The 17,868-nt window shown below is 37.7% G+C and overlaps 4 protein-coding genes across 4 annotated transcripts; 2 read left to right on the forward strand and 2 right to left on the reverse strand.

Annotated features, from left to right (window-relative positions):
- Nucleotides 1–340: 340 nt before the first annotated feature.
- Nucleotides 341–4,489, forward strand: LOC133877298 (pentatricopeptide repeat-containing protein At4g28010). The gene is made up of 2 exons (XM_062315553.1): nucleotides 341–2,899; nucleotides 3,496–4,489. The coding sequence occupies exon 1, from the start codon at nucleotides 648–650 to the stop codon at nucleotides 2,835–2,837; it is 2,190 nt and encodes a 729-aa protein (XP_062171537.1). The 5' UTR covers nucleotides 341–647; the 3' UTR covers nucleotides 2,838–2,899; nucleotides 3,496–4,489.
- A 94-nt stretch (nucleotides 4,490–4,583) lies between these two features.
- LOC133877299 (uncharacterized) lies at nucleotides 4,584–11,104 on the reverse strand. The gene is made up of 6 exons (XM_062315554.1): nucleotides 10,805–11,104; nucleotides 10,509–10,701; nucleotides 9,363–9,449; nucleotides 8,045–8,431; nucleotides 6,609–6,756; nucleotides 4,584–5,901 (listed from the first exon to the last, which is right to left on the reverse strand). Exons 1-6 carry the CDS (start codon nucleotides 10,870–10,872, stop codon nucleotides 4,868–4,870), a joined length of 1,917 nt encoding a protein of 638 aa, XP_062171538.1. The 5' UTR covers nucleotides 10,873–11,104; the 3' UTR covers nucleotides 4,584–4,867.
- Nucleotides 11,105–11,811: 707 nt separating this feature from the next.
- LOC133878357 (uncharacterized) lies at nucleotides 11,812–16,641 on the forward strand. Its single transcript, XM_062316880.1, has 2 exons — nucleotides 11,812–11,965; nucleotides 15,575–16,641. The coding sequence occupies exon 2, from the start codon at nucleotides 15,602–15,604 to the stop codon at nucleotides 16,412–16,414; it is 813 nt and encodes a 270-aa protein (XP_062172864.1). The 5' UTR covers nucleotides 11,812–11,965; nucleotides 15,575–15,601; the 3' UTR covers nucleotides 16,415–16,641.
- On the reverse strand, nucleotides 12,966–15,066 carry LOC133877732 (uncharacterized). The gene is made up of 3 exons (XM_062316115.1): nucleotides 15,017–15,066; nucleotides 13,389–13,806; nucleotides 12,966–13,235 (listed from the first exon to the last, which is right to left on the reverse strand). The coding sequence occupies exons 1-3, from the start codon at nucleotides 15,064–15,066 to the stop codon at nucleotides 12,966–12,968; spliced, it is 738 nt and encodes a 245-aa protein (XP_062172099.1).
- Nucleotides 16,642–17,868: the final 1,227 nt, after the last annotated feature.

The raw sequence follows: 17,868 nt of genomic DNA on the forward strand, positions 1-17,868 counted from the left end.
GCGGGAGGATTGAAAATTCAATGGAAAGAAATTTCAAAACTGAGCGACTGAGCGTGGTAGCTTGGCAGGATTTTTTAGCAGAATTGTCATATGGGTCTATTGTTGCTGATGGGCAAAAAGGCGATGAACTTTAAATGGGAATTGGTTGCCAAACAGCTCCATTACCAAACAATTTAAATACAAAATGAAAAAATTAATTTTCAAATTTATATGGCATCATTTTTTTTTTTTAAAAAAAAAACCCCAAAAAACACAAGGCCAGCCAAATTAATAAGCATTTCAAGCTCACTAAAATTCCAATAAAATTATAAAAATAACTTTAGAGGATAAATACGTATTCGAGAAAAAAAAAAAACCAACACCACAACAACAAAGAAAGAAGAAAAGAAAACACACTGAAGCCTAAAACTGAACGTAAGCCCTAGCTCTCCATGCTCCGGAGTCCACCACTTCTTCTTCTGCTTCTACTTCTACTTCTGCTTCTACTTCAACCATGCAAGAGAGGTAAAGAAGCGTTCTTTTCCTCGCAAATTATGCATTGAATTACAGTATACTGGTTATGAATTCCATTCTTTCTTTGCTTCTTCCTCATGTGATTTCAATCCAACTCTTAAAGATTACTTAGGGAATTTAATCGTTCAGTGAAAATGAATACAAAAGCACTGTTAAATCCTCACCCCAAGTCTTATGCTTCCTCTAATATTTATGCTCTAAATGCCGACTTCAAGCTCTTCTCTTCGATGCCAGCTCCCACTTCCCACACTGACATAGACACCCAAATAAGGTCCCTTTGTGAGAAACCCAATTCTCAATTCTCGGAGGCTGTTTCACTGTTTCACCGCGCCGTCGGTTCTTGCCTCTTGCCTTCTTGGTCAACCTGCAATTTCCTTGTTGATACGCTTGCAAGGTCGAAAAATCATGACTGGGCTCTTTCGGTTTATAAGCAGATGACCCATGTTGGTGTTTCGCCAAGTTTTCTATCGTTGAGTGGTTTGACTGATTGTTTTGTGAGTGCCCGGAAGCCCGAATTGGCGCTTGGGGTCATGGGGTTGATGGTGAAGTGTGGTTTTAGATTTCATTTACTTGGTATGAATCGTATATTAAAGGGTTTGTGCCAAAATGGTGAGGTTGGGAATGCGATGGGTTTGTTCGGAGAAATGCAAAGGAATTGTGTATCACCGGATGTTGTTAGTTACAACATTCTTATAAATGGACTTTGCAAGGCAAAGAAATTGAAAGAAGCGGTATGTTTGTTTGTTGACATGGAGGCAGCAGATTGTCACCCGAATATGGTAACATACACGACTTTGGTTGATGGTCTTTGTAAGGATAGTAGAGTTGATGAGGCAATGGATTTGTGGGAGGAGATGAAGAAGAAAGGTCTGGATGTGGATGTTATTGTCTACAGCGCCCTTATAAATGGCCTTTCTTATAAAGGAAATGTTGATAGAGCGAAAGATGTTTTTGATGAGATGTTGGGAAAGGGAATTCTCCCCAATGTAGTTACCTATAATCCTTTGATGCACAATCTTTGTAAGATGGGGCATTGGAAAGAGGCCACAGAGATGTTGAATGATATGACAGAACGTGGAATTCGCCCTGATGTTGTTACTTATACGGGGTTAATTGAAGGGCTTTGCAAAGATGGGAGGGCCAGAAAAGCCATGGACATGTTGGACTTGATGCTTGAGAAGGGAGTAGAGCCAAGCACTCAAACATATAATGTTATAATTAATGGACTATGCAAGGGAGGCATCGTCAGTGATGCTTTTAAAATATTGGAAATGATGACTAAGAAGGGGATAGAGCCTGATGTGGTTACTTACAATACATTGCTGATGGGGCTTTGCGATGATGGGAAGGTTGATGAGGCGATAAAACTCTTAAAATTTATTTTGAGTGGGGAGAGCTTTGTTGAACCGAATGTCATGACATTTAACTTGTTAATTCAGGGATTCTCCAAGGAAGGCTGTCTTGATGCGGCTCTAGAAATATATCATATGATGGTTGAAAGGGGGATCTCAGGTAGCATTGTAACTTACAATTTTTTGATTGGGGGGTATCTGAAGGCAGGAATGGTTGACAAAGCCATGGAACTATGGAAACATGCACTGGGCTTGGGACTTTCTCCAAACTCAACTACATATAGTATTATTATTGATGGTTTCTGCAAAATGCCTATGCTTAATGTTGCTAAGGGCATTTTTAGTAAAATGAAGACTCGTGGGCTTAGTCCTACGGTGTTTGATTACAATTCATTGATGGCATCCTTGTGCAAGGAGGGCAGCTTGGAGCAAGCTAGGAGGCTGTTTCAAGAAATGAGAAATTCAACTCATGCTCCAGATGTTGCATCATTTACTATAATAATCAATGCAACTTTCAAAGCAGGAGATTTTCAATGTGCCAAGGAATTGCTAATGAACATGCTTGAAATAGGTTTAGCGCCTAATCATTTGACCTTTTCCATATTAATAAATAGATTGTCAAAACTTGGTCTACTGGAAGAGGCTAAAAGTATTTTTGAGAGAATGATAGATAGTGGTTTTACACCAGACACCTTCATATATGATTCTTTACTTAAGGGCTTTGCTTCAAAGGGCGAAACCAAAGCAATCATTGATCTGCTTCATCAAATGGCAGATAAGGGTCTTGTTCTTGACTCAGAAATAATTTCTACCATCTTGACATGCCTTTGTGATCTGCCAGAAGATGTTGATGTTATGGAGATTTTGCCCAATTTTTCCCAAGAAGCATCGAAAGGAGCAAGCATTTCATTGGACAAGTTTTTATCAAAACTGAACAAGTCTCACCCAGAACTTAAATTATGTGCTGCGTGATACTCTGCATCTCAAGAAAGGCTTGCTGATGCAATACTATATCTCCAACAGTATTCTCCTAAGTATGTCTTTACTATAATCTTTCGTTTTTAAGTACTTCTTGGTAACATGCTCTGTTTATTTTTTTCTTATATTAGCCAAAGGCTTCTTGTAAAGGATGATTTATAGTAGGCAACAAATATTTGATTTATCTTCTACATTTGTTTTGTTTTTGTTTTTGATTTTTTTTTTCCTCTTGGGATATATTTGGATATTATCATTCCGTAGGAGTAAAATTTGGTTAACTCAGATTTTTTGTTTGTCTGGATCTTATATCTTTTGTCCTTTCCAGCATTGCCCCATTCTATCTTGTTTATACCAAATACTGCAAGAAAGGATCTTATTATGTTTATTCTATTGCTTAGTGCATTGGTAAGCAAATCTTAAACTTAACATAAACGGGAGAAGAAAAAAAACCAATAGTCTTTTGGGTTAGATATTAGCACAGTATCTTACCATTGGAATCTCACACTAGCTTTTTCTTGTCTATCCTTTGTGAATGATCAGATGTTTTACTTCCCTTGCAAACCATCATGGCTTAATTAAGTAGATTCAGCACTCTTTTGAAGCATGCTAATGCTGCTTTACGAGCTAAATTCTATATATCTGCTGTGACCAGGGTCTTAGGGCTTTTGGAAGGTCTTTGCCTCAAAATTTGCGGACAGATTCAGAATATTATTCTTATTCAAAAAATTCAACACCCATACGGACCATAAATTCTACTCTAGTGAGAGCATTGGTTTTGGACAAAGAATAGCTTCCCCTCTTCATACCCTGTGTGTTTTCACTGGAAGGTTCTGGTCGAGGTTTAGCACTTCATTTCATCACGTACAAAAATGCCAGACTTCACTTCAGGATTTGCATGCAGAGTTACTGAAACTAAAGGATAAGATACAAGAAGTCCGAAACACCAATCTGTGAAATCAGATGTTCAACCAATATACTGTCACCTGAGAGAGATACAAACTGAACTATTGTTATGGTTGGAACATATTGCAAGTACAGAAAGATGAAATGCAGAGTAGATTCTCATCCTCATACAACATGGAAGATGGATGTCAAGAATCTCCAGTGCAGATTCCAGAGCAGAAAAGACAGCTCGGTGAATACAAGGATTTAAAGTTGCAAGATGAGATTCTTAACATGAAACAGGAGAACAAGAAGGTATCCGAAAACAAGAAGCAGGCCTCAATTGGGTGAGCGCAGTGAAAGTTGATGTTAAGAAGACACTGATGCAACTGGACAGGATCTTGGGATTTCAGTGCCAGAAACAATCAAGAAGTTGGGCCCAAATTCCCTTATGGTCTTTCTTATTTGGGGTTAAGTTGAAGAAGCAAAAGCCATCAATCTTCTCATTTTGTGACTCCAGCATTGCAGAAACAAGCAGTTGGACTCCCTATGTAGATTAGCCTTTCTCTACTTGTTTTGCTTTGTGTCATTTACTTTTTTGTGTTTCAAAACTCATTGATTGGAATTTTTTTTGTAGATACTGTTTCTAGATTCCTTTGCAGATAGAAATTGCTGAGGGTTTGTTGTTCTTGTAATATGTGGACAGCCTCCCTCCCTCCCTGTGTATATATATATATATATATGAAGACATTTTAGCATCCAAAGAGAGGCACCCATTTCAAAGTGAAACCATCCACCTCAAAAGGATACTCATCTTGAATGCTCAAATGCATCCCCGGCAATATCACCCCGAACAAATTGAGTAAAAAATTTACACCGTTGACAAAGATACTCATCCCATCATTTAATTTACACATTTTTCTTTAACATCTGAATTTACGCCCAAACAATTTCCTAAACAATTCAGCGTAGAACCCAAAAAATATCTGTTCACTTGCACAGGTTCTCGACCTTCTCCCCTTCAATCTCAAAGCGAGCCTCATTTTTGCTTAAAACCTCCAACTTTTCACCAGCATTCATCAACTATCATGCTTGACAAATCTGCCTGTTTCTGATTTGCGCCTCCGTTCTCACAGTTCACCTCATGGTGCAGGTTTATTGTCATCTCTTGCTGGTGAACCCATAATCTCTTTATCATTTGTGCTTTGTCTAGCTTCAGCCTGGTTGTCAATAACAGCTTTGTGATCACTCTCAGCTGTTTTCATGTTCAGAGAGCTATTAGGACTTTTAACATCAGTCATTTGTTTTTCGAACTCCGCTTTCATGTCTGGTGACGGCACTTTATCTTCTTGAACTTGCTCACTCTGTGAATTTCCTGATATACAAGCTCCATCTTCTTGGACTTGCTCTTTGAGTGCATAGCCGGACTCACAAACTTTGATCTCTTTTGCAGTCTTAGCCTCCTGTTTTGGCAGAAGTTCACAGGGAAGACTAGAGGTAACAGCATTAGCCTGTTCAGATGACATATTCGATGATGTGGCAAATACGGATGGAGTATGCTGAACTGGTGGTGAGGCAGCTTTTCCTGAACTGGGATGTGAAACTTTGATCTCTTCTGCAGTCTTAGCCTCTTGTTTTGGCAGAAGTTCACAGGGAAGACTAGAGCTAACAGCATTAGTCTGTTCAGATGACATATTCGATGATGTGGCAAATGCGGACGGAGTATGCTGAACTGTTGGCGAGGCAGCATTTCCTGAACCAGGATGTGAAGCAGTAGGTGTGACAATGACAGCAGGATGGGAGGAACATGGTGTGGCTCCAAGGCCAGGAATGGACGATTTGGTTGAAGAACCACCTGGGGGTTTGATAAGGACAGCATTCTTTGCCTGAGTAGCCTTGATAAATGATGCAGCATCTGATGGAGAGACAATGCGGGCACCAGCAGCAACTGCAGTCGCTCTTAACACCGAATCTGAGCCAATAGTAGGCATTGTTGAAGGGGGTTTTGACGATACCCAGGGTTTTGCTGTGGAACCCAACAATCCCACAGGAGGTGATTTTGTAGGGATGACGCCTTGTTGAGACTGGTCTTGGGCTTGTATAGAGCTACTGCCAGACACAGTAGCTTCAGCAGTTGTAGTAGAAGGCACAGAGTTACTGGTCGTACTTGTGCCAACTGTCACAAATTCAAGGAGAGATCACTCGAATTGGAACAAACAAGTGCCAAATACTAATTGCATTAGTAACGTCAAAAACCAAAAAATTGTAAGCCATCAATCATGTAAATGAAAGTAATTATTCGGAGAATCCACCACAACTTTGTCAATTTGTAAGTTCAGCTAAAGTCGTACTAGTTCAAAGCTGTAAGAACCATGCGTCATTTATCTTATCCTTTCAGGAATCATCATCTGGCCACCTTGTCAAAATCTTATCCAATCAATCTTGCAGAAAATTAATAAATCCATACATCCTCCAAAAGATTAAAAAAAAGAAAAAAAGAAAAGATACACACACACACACACACACACACACACAAGATCTCCAGATAATTCAAACATAGCCAAGTGCTGGACCTAGCACCACAGAAGCTTAAAAGTATTGGCCTTAACTAGACAAAGATGGCTGCAACGAAGAAACTATATCAGCTGTTATTAACCTTCCACTATAACCTAAGGGATAACTGATACACAGCTCATAAAGATCTTCAAGCCAGCAAGTAGTGAAGATCCATAATTAGCGGTGAAATAAACATATCTTAGTCTTGCAAATAAATCCAACAAGATTGAAATGGGCAGATAAATCATGCAGTGCTAGAATATTTGATAAATTGTTTGCCAGGAGCTTCAATCAACTGGAAAGAGAATAAAATGGAGAAAGGATTACCAGCACGAGCTGCTAAGTTTTTAACTGGCATATCCAGGGCTAGGGACATTGCGTGATGAGCTGCTCGCCGTGCCTCAGAAAGTTGTGAGCCAGTGGAATTGGGTCCCACATTCAAGTTTCCACGTCGCTTCCTAATAATGGCCCACCTCTGCATATGTCAGAAAAAATCCATACCAATCAGTAGAAAAAAAAAAAAAAAAAAAAAAAAAAAAAAAAAAAAAAAAAACCAGGAAAAGCAAGGAAAAAAGAAAGAGAAAAAGAGAAAGCTCTAAGAGTTGACAAAGGTTGAGTTTCATTGGCATGACCTACATCCTACTGCAATTCTGAAGATTTTAATTATTAGTAGAACAAAGGCACGAAAAACTATGACTGCAACACTATCACCAAGAAGTGAATGTACAGATTGAGTTTCACGATCCCTCCATTAGACAATTCACAGTGTCCACTAATGAAAACAAAACTAATAACAGATGAAAAAATCTGTTGCCGGTAGGAGAATTGGGTAAAACCCAGACATCCTAACTGGAATAGATGACGACAGATTTTGTAGTATAGTAACTATGTTTAACCAATGCAAGAAACAGAGCTGATCTACATGACGCGGAAATATGAATTAAGTACATAAAAGAGAGTTCCATGAGGTAAAAATATAAATATAAGAGTTCTCCTAAAAGTGGTCTCACATTATCCATCTCTGCATTAAAAATAGTAGTTTTAAGTCTACGATAAAAATTATTGTTCCACTCCAGACTAACCATTGGAAAAAAAAAAATGTGTGCACATCCTTTGAAATCAACACATGATACTTTTTAATACTACTAATTATAGTACTAAAAACAATACTGACGATATTAATGATGAAAAGACAAAACCAGCCATTTGATAACTTATCAAGGAATGCCCTAAACAGCACAGTGTTGGCTCCTATACAGCCCTAAATTGTCAAATCAGGTGATACCCAGCTTATGCAATCAATTAGCAAATGATATTTACAGAAAGGAAAGAACCACTGTACATGCATCAAGCTGCAGTAGAGTGCTAAATAGCATGTCTAACAGATGGCACATCTCTGGGATTTCCTTCGGAATGAGCCATCCATCATCCACCTCATGGCACCGTGTATAGAGCACATATATTGGAAAATGAGTAAAACCTAGCAGTTAAATGGTATGAAATTAAACTCCTTGCTCAATCACATATGGGATCAGGTGACTCTAAACACCTTCCTTTATGATAGTTGTATATAAGAAAACTACTTATTCCTAGAAAATTTATAATAATAATAATAGAATGGTCACTAATGAACATGGAATGGTGTATTTGTGCCAATCCAGTGCATTAATCACATGGACGGAGAAAAAGCATTGGTGAAAAAGTACATAGAAAGAGAGAATAACCATTTGAAGTTAAAAGGGTCAGTTGGCATAGGAAACAACCTGAGATAGCTGTGAAGCAGTCCTATCACCCTTGAAGTCTCCCCTTAAAATATTTGCCCAATTTCCTTCACCAAATTTCTGCACAGCAGCAATCAGTTCCAAATCCTCTGCCTCTGACCATGGTTTTCTTTTCCTCCGAGGAGGTATGTTGCCATTGGCTGATCCATTTGCATCCAATACTTCAGCAGGGGGAGCTGCAGGAAGGGGTTGTTTCTGAACAGAAACGGGAACTGTAATGTTTGTCCCTTGCATCGAAGAAGTGGCTTCTGAATTTTCTAAAGGAGCTCTAGATGATTGGCCATTAGGTATATTTATAGTTAATGGAGCCTCAACTGTTGAGCTGTTTGGGAGATTAGAATCACTTGGTAAACCAGAAGCAATTAGTACCTGAATGAAGCGACCATTCCCATAAAATAAACAGGAGGGAATTAGAATCTATGAACCAGTAGGATCAACAAATAATTCAAGTACTGTGATTGTTCAGAAATATTGAATCCCCATGGGATGTGTAAAACATGACATGCCAGCCAAATTTATATAATCTAAAGGACTGAAAAGATATTTGATGTTTTGCTTTCTTGGCATACTCCAGAAGTTAATCAAAACAATGGTACCTGAACACTTATACAGCTAGGATTACCATACTCAATAAAATGCAAACAATCAAATTGTCACAAATATCTAATCAAACCATTTTGGTGTAAAATCTCAGCTTTAATCCAACCCCTTTATAGAAGAATGACATTAAGATATTTGACAATCTACGTGTAATATACTCTGTATACATAGTGGGAATTTGAGAGTGGGTTGAGTCAGGGGAAGGATCCCGGCATGCTTCTTGGCCCTTAATCGATGTCACATACCCCAGTCTTTGCCCATAATTTTTATTCTCTAAGCTTCAAACTTTTGAAAATATTAAAACCTTCATCGCTGAATATCTGAAGATCCGAATCAGCAAGTCACTGGCAATTATTCAGAACATACTTCAGCCAGTAGGTATATCTTGAAACAGCCTCTTTGTGTTTCAATCATTAATCCTCTTAGGTGATTCTAAAACAGTGATATATTTACTAAATCAGAGGTTTCTAATTGCTTGTAGAGACCTACAAATGTCTAGATTGGATGCTAGATTTGTGTGTTAACAAAGTATAGATTCAACAAAGAACTGGCAAAGCTATTTGGCCACCCAAGTTAGTGAAAACTATAAATAGTCAATTCATCAAGCGGAACCCACTCCATTAAAAGGTTTACCTAGAAAATACAAGACGAATAATTTTAAAGCAAATCCGTCATCCAGCATGCAATTTATTCAACATACCTTCACACACGCTGCAGCCTCTATCAAAGCTTCACCGCTAACAGTTGGAAAAGCTTCAACTTCATATTCTAAATCGCTATCATCATCCTGCAAGCCAATTTTAACATCAGTGCAATATGAAAAATATATGCGTATATTAAGTATAATGTCGAGCCTGTGGCAACAAGTTTATTTTTTAGGCAAATTATAAATAATAGCTAGCAAGATAATGCGGGGGGAGATCTATCTTGCAAGGGGTGGATGTTTTAATTTATGTAAATATGATGTAATTCTATGATAATCACGCATCTATGCACAGTGAAAGCATTCCATTATTTCATGATACGACTAGACATGATTACCGCTCCCTTAAAGATAGGGGAGTGCAAGAATATAATACATTTCTAAGTCAAGTTACCATAACAACTTGGCTATATTTCAAATGTATTCATGATAAAAAAAAATTCTAAAGAACATATCGTTAGTGGATGTATAAATGAGTGGTGAAAACTGCTCTGATGGGATTTAATCACCTTAATCACATAAAGACCCCAATTGCTTCCACATAGAGAGAGCTAGAAGAAAAAAAATGACCAAAACAGACACATTTTCCATGTTATGCTCTGTTCATGATTAGAAAACTCCATATCTTATTACCAAAACGCGCAGGATCTTCAGTGTCAAATATAGGTTGGCAATCTTTCACTAGCCAGCCAAGATATTACAAAAACTCAGTTCGTTCTACCTTTTCTTAACATCAAATCTCGGAGTTTCAGTCCAAAAAGCCGTATCAGACGTTAAATAATAGAAACAAAGGCGTCTCATTTAATACCCAAAAACATGATGCTCTTCAAGAATTTCTCAGTCCTTAAAACACATTACATAAACAATGCCTCTCTTATGTGCATACCTCGTGCCAATATAGCTAGTAAGCAATAATAATTTTTGCACCAAATTCAGCTAATTACATTCAAAGAATCGAATTCCAAAACATAAACTTTGTCATATCTGTATTCTCAAAATCCCCATTTAGTCAAAACAACCGGCTACACCCACCAATTCACTTTTAACTAAATATCAGGCTTCAGCATTCAAATATAGTCGCACACAAGAAAGTGCAAGTTAAATAAAGAATCTGAAACTCAAGAAAGTACAAATTAGACTGACCAGAGGCTGAGCCCCGTCTTCGAACTCATCGAGCAAAGCGTGGCGATAAGCTAAATGGCGCCATAGCATCTGATACTCCCTAGCATCAGAAATCCCAGTTGAAGTATTCCTCACCAACGCTTCCCAGTCGATCTTCGCGTCCGCACAATGCGCCACCTCCTGAAGCAACGCCAGCACCGTCGTCGCCGTATACCTGCCCAGAATCACACAACCTCGCATCAAACCCACAATCCAACACCACCAAAAAATCCCATATTAAAAAAAAAAAAAGAAAAAAAGGAGGAGAAAGATGGGACCTTTGCAGGAGAGTGGAGGTGTCTTCCTCGCTGATGGAGACCTTGTGCTTCTTGGTTTTCTCAAACATTGTTGCTTTTGCTATTATGGTAAAATTAGCTTTATGAGTGGTAAAGCAAAGAACTTTGAGAGAGAGAGAGAGAGAGAGAGAGAGAGAGAGAGGGAGTCCTGGTCGGAACAGGAGTGGAAGTAAAGAAGAAGTACGGAGGAAGCGACCGGCGGTTGATAGCTCGTGCAAGACACGCGCTCCTCCGGGATTTGGTGGGCAAAGAAATTTTTAAGATTGCTTTTTGCTACGAATACAATAAAAGCGAATAAATCCAACAATTAAGCGTCAGAATAACCACCCGGATTATCCTTTACAATTTTATATTATAGAATCTCAAATTACTGTATTTCGGCTATTTCTTTATTTCAAAATACTTAAAAAAATATCACATATTAAAATTGTGATGTTTTATATAGTTGAGAGTTAAATATATTTTTATTAGGTTTGTGCTCTCTACTATAAAAAGATTTTAAGTAAAAAAATTGACTTTTAATTTATTAAGAAGAACCATTTTTTAAAAAGTAAAAATTAAGCCTTTTCAGAAGAATTTTTTTTTTTTTTTTTTGTTATTTTGTTAACATGTCACAATTTTAAAAGATAATATTTTTTCAGGTTTCAACGTAAAGAAATTATTCAAATTCTATAATTCGAGAATATACAATTTTTATAAGAATAATGATTGAATACCACCTAAAGACACAACTTTTTACCACATTGCCATATTGACAAAATAGTCCCTTACCTTAATTTATTTTTAAAAAATAAAAAAATTCAAAAAGTAGTAAGGGACCACCTTACCACATAAGTAAAATGGTGAAAAATTGTATCATTAGGTGGTATTTAATTATTATTTTTTCTATAATTCAAGCCACACTAATCTCCAGTTGTACGGCATTAAAGCCACCGTTTTTAATTATAAACTATATGTAATTATGTATCAGCCTCCCTTTCTTTTTTAATTTTTATTCTGACCCAAAAAAACAAAAAAAAAAAAAAAACCAAGATAACCTCTACACGACTACACTGTTGCCTTGAGAGAGAAGAAATACACAAAGTGGAAACTGTTAAGCTTCCCACTCTGCCTCACCTCGACGGCGTCGTTCTTCTTTAACAGGTACGCTTTTCCTCTTCTTCGGTTCTTCTCATTCTCTTTTGCCTCTTCGTTTTTGTCATAATATAGCATTTCTTCAGGGAACTTATAATTTTTTATAGATTAAATTTAAAAAAGCAAAATCATCATTTTGAGCTAGGGTTTATGGATAGCAACTCATTGTCAAACCTTGTTGATTCTGATCCAGAATTTCCACGCATTTTCTCTCTATTTTTTTTTTTTTTTATTATTAAAGTGATCCTGTGACTCGATTTGGCCTATTTCCGAAGAAAACGGCTGTTGATTTGGCCGGAATTAGCAGTTTTCAGGGTTTTCGCCGAATCAAACCGCTCTGGGTTTGTCTTCCAAACTGATTTTTCTTGTGATGATGCTGATTTCAATTGCATTGGAATGCATAGAAGAAGGTTTAAGTTTGGGGCTTCCCGGTATACATGATTTAGGGTTTTATTGGTCTGTCTTCAAATTGACTCCTGGGTTAGGAGATTGAAGTCCTAATTTGAATATTTAATCGAGGTTGGTTGTGGTTGAATCGGGAGTAACTGGCAATTAGAATTTCTGTTGGGCGTAGTGCCGGTTGTTGTGTCTCAAAGTTTCAATTCGGTTGATGATAACCATATTATAGTATATTTAAATCTATTATGTTTGGGGCTTTTAAATGTGGTAAGGATTTAATAGCCCCAGTTTAGGGTATGAACCTTTTTTTTTTTTTTTCTACTCCAAAAGTCTCAAATCATACTCTCTACTCTCTAGCCCACAAGAAGCACATTAGATTACACACACAATCCTAATTCTTTGTCGAAAAGTGTGGGAGAAAGTTGTCAGTTTATATTTTCTGTTAACAGGATCTTTTTTTTTTGGATGAATAAAGGCATTTTATAACCAAACTCTGCAGAATACAAATCAACTCCAGTTAAAACTGGAAACCCTTCCCACAACAGGGAAAAAACTCAACCTGCACTAAACAAAACATCAAAAGCTACAAAACAGGAAATACAACAAACAACTATGACTTCCAAAGCCGTTTAAGCCTACTAGCCATATCAGATTGCTCAGTGAACCTTCTAAACATGATTCTACTTCTGACTTCCCATTGAATACGAGCTACAAGAGCCTCTTCAGTTCGGGGTGTGTTCCCATGACATAAGTCGTTTCTCAAGCACGACAAGTGATACACAACTGCTGCCAAACAAAGTTTACAGATAAGCACCTGCAAACTACAGCCTTCCATCTTACAGAACCAGTCCACTATATCATCCCATTCCACACAAGGATTCTGAATCAAACAAAGAGACATCAAATTTCTCCATATTCTTCTGCAAAAACTGCAGTGGAAGAAAAGATGGGCTATGGATTCCTATCCACCATAGCAAAATCTGCAAAGGGTATTTCCCTCAAACCCCCACCAACACATCCGGTCCTTAGTAACAAGGGCATCACGGAAAACAAGCCCCAAAATAAAAGCGTCCCTAGGAATAGCCAAAGGAGACCAGACAACATTACACCAAGGGGCCTCCGGAAATTTTGTCCTAAGACAATTCCATGTATCAGTGCATGAGTAAACCCCATTTCTTGAACTCCAAACCGGAATATCCCTATCCCCAATATCAACATCAAACAACCTATTCTGAATTTGCACAAGGGTATCCGACCTAGCAGGCGGCCATGACCATTTCCCATCCTTGATAACAGAAGAAAGTCGGGCATCAAGATTGCTTCCAATATCATAAACAATACGAAAGCCATAAGTATCCAGCAATCTACCAGCTGGGTGCCAGAGGTCAAACCAGAGAGAGATAGATGTACCCTCACCCACTTTAAAACTAATGAACTTCTTAGCAGTTTCCCTGAGATCGAGCAACTTTTTCCAGCTCCAAGAACAAACTTTGGGGATGGAGATATTTCACAAGCTCCTCCCCTTCAGCCAATAAGATTCCACCCAAGCAACCCAAATAGAACCGGATTGGGCAAAAAGACTCCAAATGTGCTTCAACATAGCTGCACGATTCCACTCTTCAAGTCTCTTTAGCCCAAGCCCCCCCTCAGACTTAGGATAGCATAGCTTTTCCCAAGCCACCTTAGCCTTGGGTTTTGCATCTTTCCCACACCACAAAAAACGATTAAACTTCTGCTCAAGAAAACACAAGGGATCTTCTGATATGAACTAGATTTTAATCATAGAAAACACAAGGGAAATCCTAAATCCTAGGGGGTGAAATGGAGGGAGAGCAAATAAAGTGAATATCCTGCATAAAACGTAAGAGGTGCTTTACTAGATGGATCCAAAACTGAGAAAGTGGTAAAAAGCATGTAGTTGAGTATCAACCATGGAGGTGTTATTTGTAATAGAATGACTGCGTATGCATAGAACACAATATTCCATGATGAGAAATCTTAATAATCCCCTTTTATTGTTTGCAAGAATAATATGACTATCCTCAATGTTTGTAAAAGCATATATAACTCTCCAGTTGTTGCTTGTCTTCTATGTACAGAACAACTGCATTTATGTGGTCAATCTCTTCAGAAATTTTTGTCCTTGTTAAAAACTATGACAGTTTGTTTTACCACCAAAGTTGAAAGGGAGATCTGTACAAAGAGCAAACTGAAGGGCTTTCAATGTAATCTTTGAGACTGATAGGCCCCGAAACGTGGGGCTCTGTTATGCTCTATTCGTTGAGGTTGAAAAAAGTGAGGAAACAAGCTGTTATGAGAAGGGGAGTTCAAAGCAATAGAGGACATGGCATTATCTAGTGGTTAAAGAGGTTGTGTGTGTCGTAGGGGGGATGTTCTGCTTGTCACATGTCACTATTAGTGGTAGTAGTACGTGTCAATGTAGTGGCATTAGTAACAGTCCAATGTCTTGTATATAATAAGTGGAATAATTCCAAGGGGTTGGTTCAAGTGGTAAGGACTTTGATATTTGTGGTAGTCCCATGAAGTCTAAGGTTTGAATCCCCTTGGGTATAAACAATTCTTTGGGGCCAATCCGCTGGCAAAACGAGAGTCTTACCCTATCCGTGTGGAAATGGCACTTTACACGAGTCCAAGGTTTACCTGACAGGGGTAGGTATACGAAGTGACTCTACCTTAAAGGGGTTCCTCATCATAAAAAAAGAAAAGAAAGTGGAATAGTGGAATGCTCATGGAACAGTGTGAAGAAACTTATCCTATGTGTACTGAGGTTTGACTCCCACCCAAAGAAGAGTTTGAGTGTTATTAGATTGTGTGTTATTTGTTCTGCTATTTACCAGAGATATGAGGCTTACTCAACTTATTCTTACAAAACTTGTAGGTTTTAGAGGAACTCCCTTGATACTACTAGGAGTTTATCTGCAAATGACATTTTGTTGGCATAATGCCGAATCTTTTGAGGATAATTTTCTAAGTTCATATTATAAATCTTATTAAAATGGCTTGTTTTTTATCAGAAGCTTGTGATTTTGTTTTTGATGCAGCAAAGAAGAACGAATGGTTACGTAATGGATTAAAATGTCCATTTTGAATAGCATAATTTGATTGATTTGTAAATTAACTTGGTGGAGTCACTGATTTCAGTAACCAAATGATCAGAGCATCTCCTACTGATATTTATCTATTTTGATAATTTTTCAGGGTCGGGAACTTGGATCAAGTTGAGACATGGAAGATGTCCTAACTGACATTCCCCCACCTTCAAGGTTCTTTCAGGAAGATCTCAACAACTTTACTCCTCCATCACCACCTCTTCCATCTCCATTCCTCGTTTTTTCTAATCCTAAACCTGATGAACCTCTTCGTCCCTCTCTCCTCATCATCGCCATATCTTCCCCATCTCTCTATGTCTTCCACCATCTATCTTCTAAATCCCTAATTGGAAGTCTCATCCTACCTGAGATCTCTTTCTCTGGAAACTCTATTGAACCCTCTCTTGGAGATAAATCCTGCAACATCTACAGCCTCAATGTTGGTGATGATTCAATTATCCTCATCTCTGTTCCGTGCTCCATTGCGGCGGAGAGATCTCACATTGTTGCAAAGTTGCTGATTGCTGATAAAGTTATTCCTAAGAGGGTTCTGATATTGGATTCAGTACAGAGTCAAAATTTTCGAGGTAAGCTGTCACCGGATGAGGCATTTGCTTTCAAGCTGGAGACGTCATCAGCAAGAAATGGGTTGGGTGAGGATAATGGAGGTTCATCATTGTTAAGGGGTATAGACTATTTTCCGTCAGGAAGTGTTATAGATGGGTTGGCTGCTGCTTTGCTAGGTCGATGCCAGGTGAAGAATATCAAGGGAACTCTGTGTGTTTCTTGGCCTGAATTTGGTGGGGCTGTGGTGTCCCTGGTTAAATCTATACTACACAGGAGTGTTTTGCCGGGCTTGGACTTGAAAATGAGTGGTGATGGTAAGGATGAATGTTTAAGATTCAGCTGGACCAAGGGTCATCCTTTTGATTCCGAGTTGTATACCTGATGAACTAGGTTTCAGATACCTTTTTGTTCTCTTTTTATATGTTTGCTTTCTTTCTTTTGTCATTTTTCATCGACTATTATTCCTTGTTAATGCTGTTATTAAGATTGAGGTGATTGATAGAAGACCTTGATTTTTTTTGCCTTTATGATCGTCCCAAGCTGTAATATTCACGCAATCTTTTCAGAATGTTTGGTATGTCTTGAAGATATTACAACTTTATTTATTTACGTATACATGTTGCTGGTGGATTTTTACCCATCTAATGCGTCTTTTGGTAGCTGCATCAATCACAAGCATACCTAGCACCCTCAACCTATTGATTGGCCTCACACCTAGGTACTAGGTAGACTCACGGAGCAGCAATTATGACTGATATAAGTATAGCTATCTTAATATCTAATAATCCCCGGAGGCCCTGAACTATGGTGATTGTGGTTTCTGTCCGGACATGTATGGAACAAACACTCTTTGTGGCTTCCATCCGGGCACTGATCTCGTCCGTCGGGATGCTCTACAGGGAAATTGACTTTTTTGATTCTTTAAAGTCTTCAGAATATTTTCTTCACTAGATTCTTTCCTTCTTTGAGAAACACATTACACATCTTGCCTTTGTTCAGTCATTTTTTTTCTTGATTAATATTCTGGCAATATTATTTCTGAAGTCTTCTGGAAATATGGAGTCCCTGATATGGTAACGTTTTTGTCGACATAATAAATAAAAATCAACATACACAAAGTGGATCCTAAGTACAAGTCTTAGAACACTAACAATAACTTTCCTAAATCTTATTCCATTCCCAATAGGAAAAACTCTTAAAAAAAACCCCTTAAATTATATTCACTTGTTGTTTCTTAAACTAAAGAAACATCAATGGAATCAAAAGTGTACCCTAAATTTAGGAAAACAAAATTGGTTCCATTAACATTATTTTAATATAAATTTTTTTTTCATTCTTCTAGCATTTATTTGAAACAATATTTAAATGGTATTGGGAAATGATAAGAGAAATTATTGTGGAGTGCATTTAAATAAAAAAAAAGTGATTTAATTTCTTAAATTGAAAACAAGTTTAAAAGAATTTGCTACAAGTGCTCTTAAGACTTAAAGGGCTTAGAGCACTAGTAGCAGATGCCCTATAAGTAGTTCTATTCCCTAAAATAGGGAAAATTTGAAAAAAGTTGTAAAATAAGAGCACTAGCAGCAGATTCCCAACCATTTTCCCTATATTTAGGGAACAAAACTACTTTTTACTTCCCTATAAAAAAATACCCCACAATAGATTCCCTTACTTTTCCCTATATCAATTAAATATTATTTTTTTACTTTTATTTTATTATTTTTCTCTCTTTCCTACTTTTTCTCTCTTCCCTATATCAATTAATTATACTTCTTTTATATTAAAATAATACATAGGGAATGAATAGTAGACATGTATACATAGGGAATCACTATT

Source organism: Alnus glutinosa, chromosome 9, assembly GCF_958979055.1.
Source record: "Alnus glutinosa chromosome 9, dhAlnGlut1.1, whole genome shotgun sequence".
Classification (NCBI taxonomy): Eukaryota; Viridiplantae; Streptophyta; class Magnoliopsida; order Fagales; family Betulaceae; genus Alnus; species Alnus glutinosa.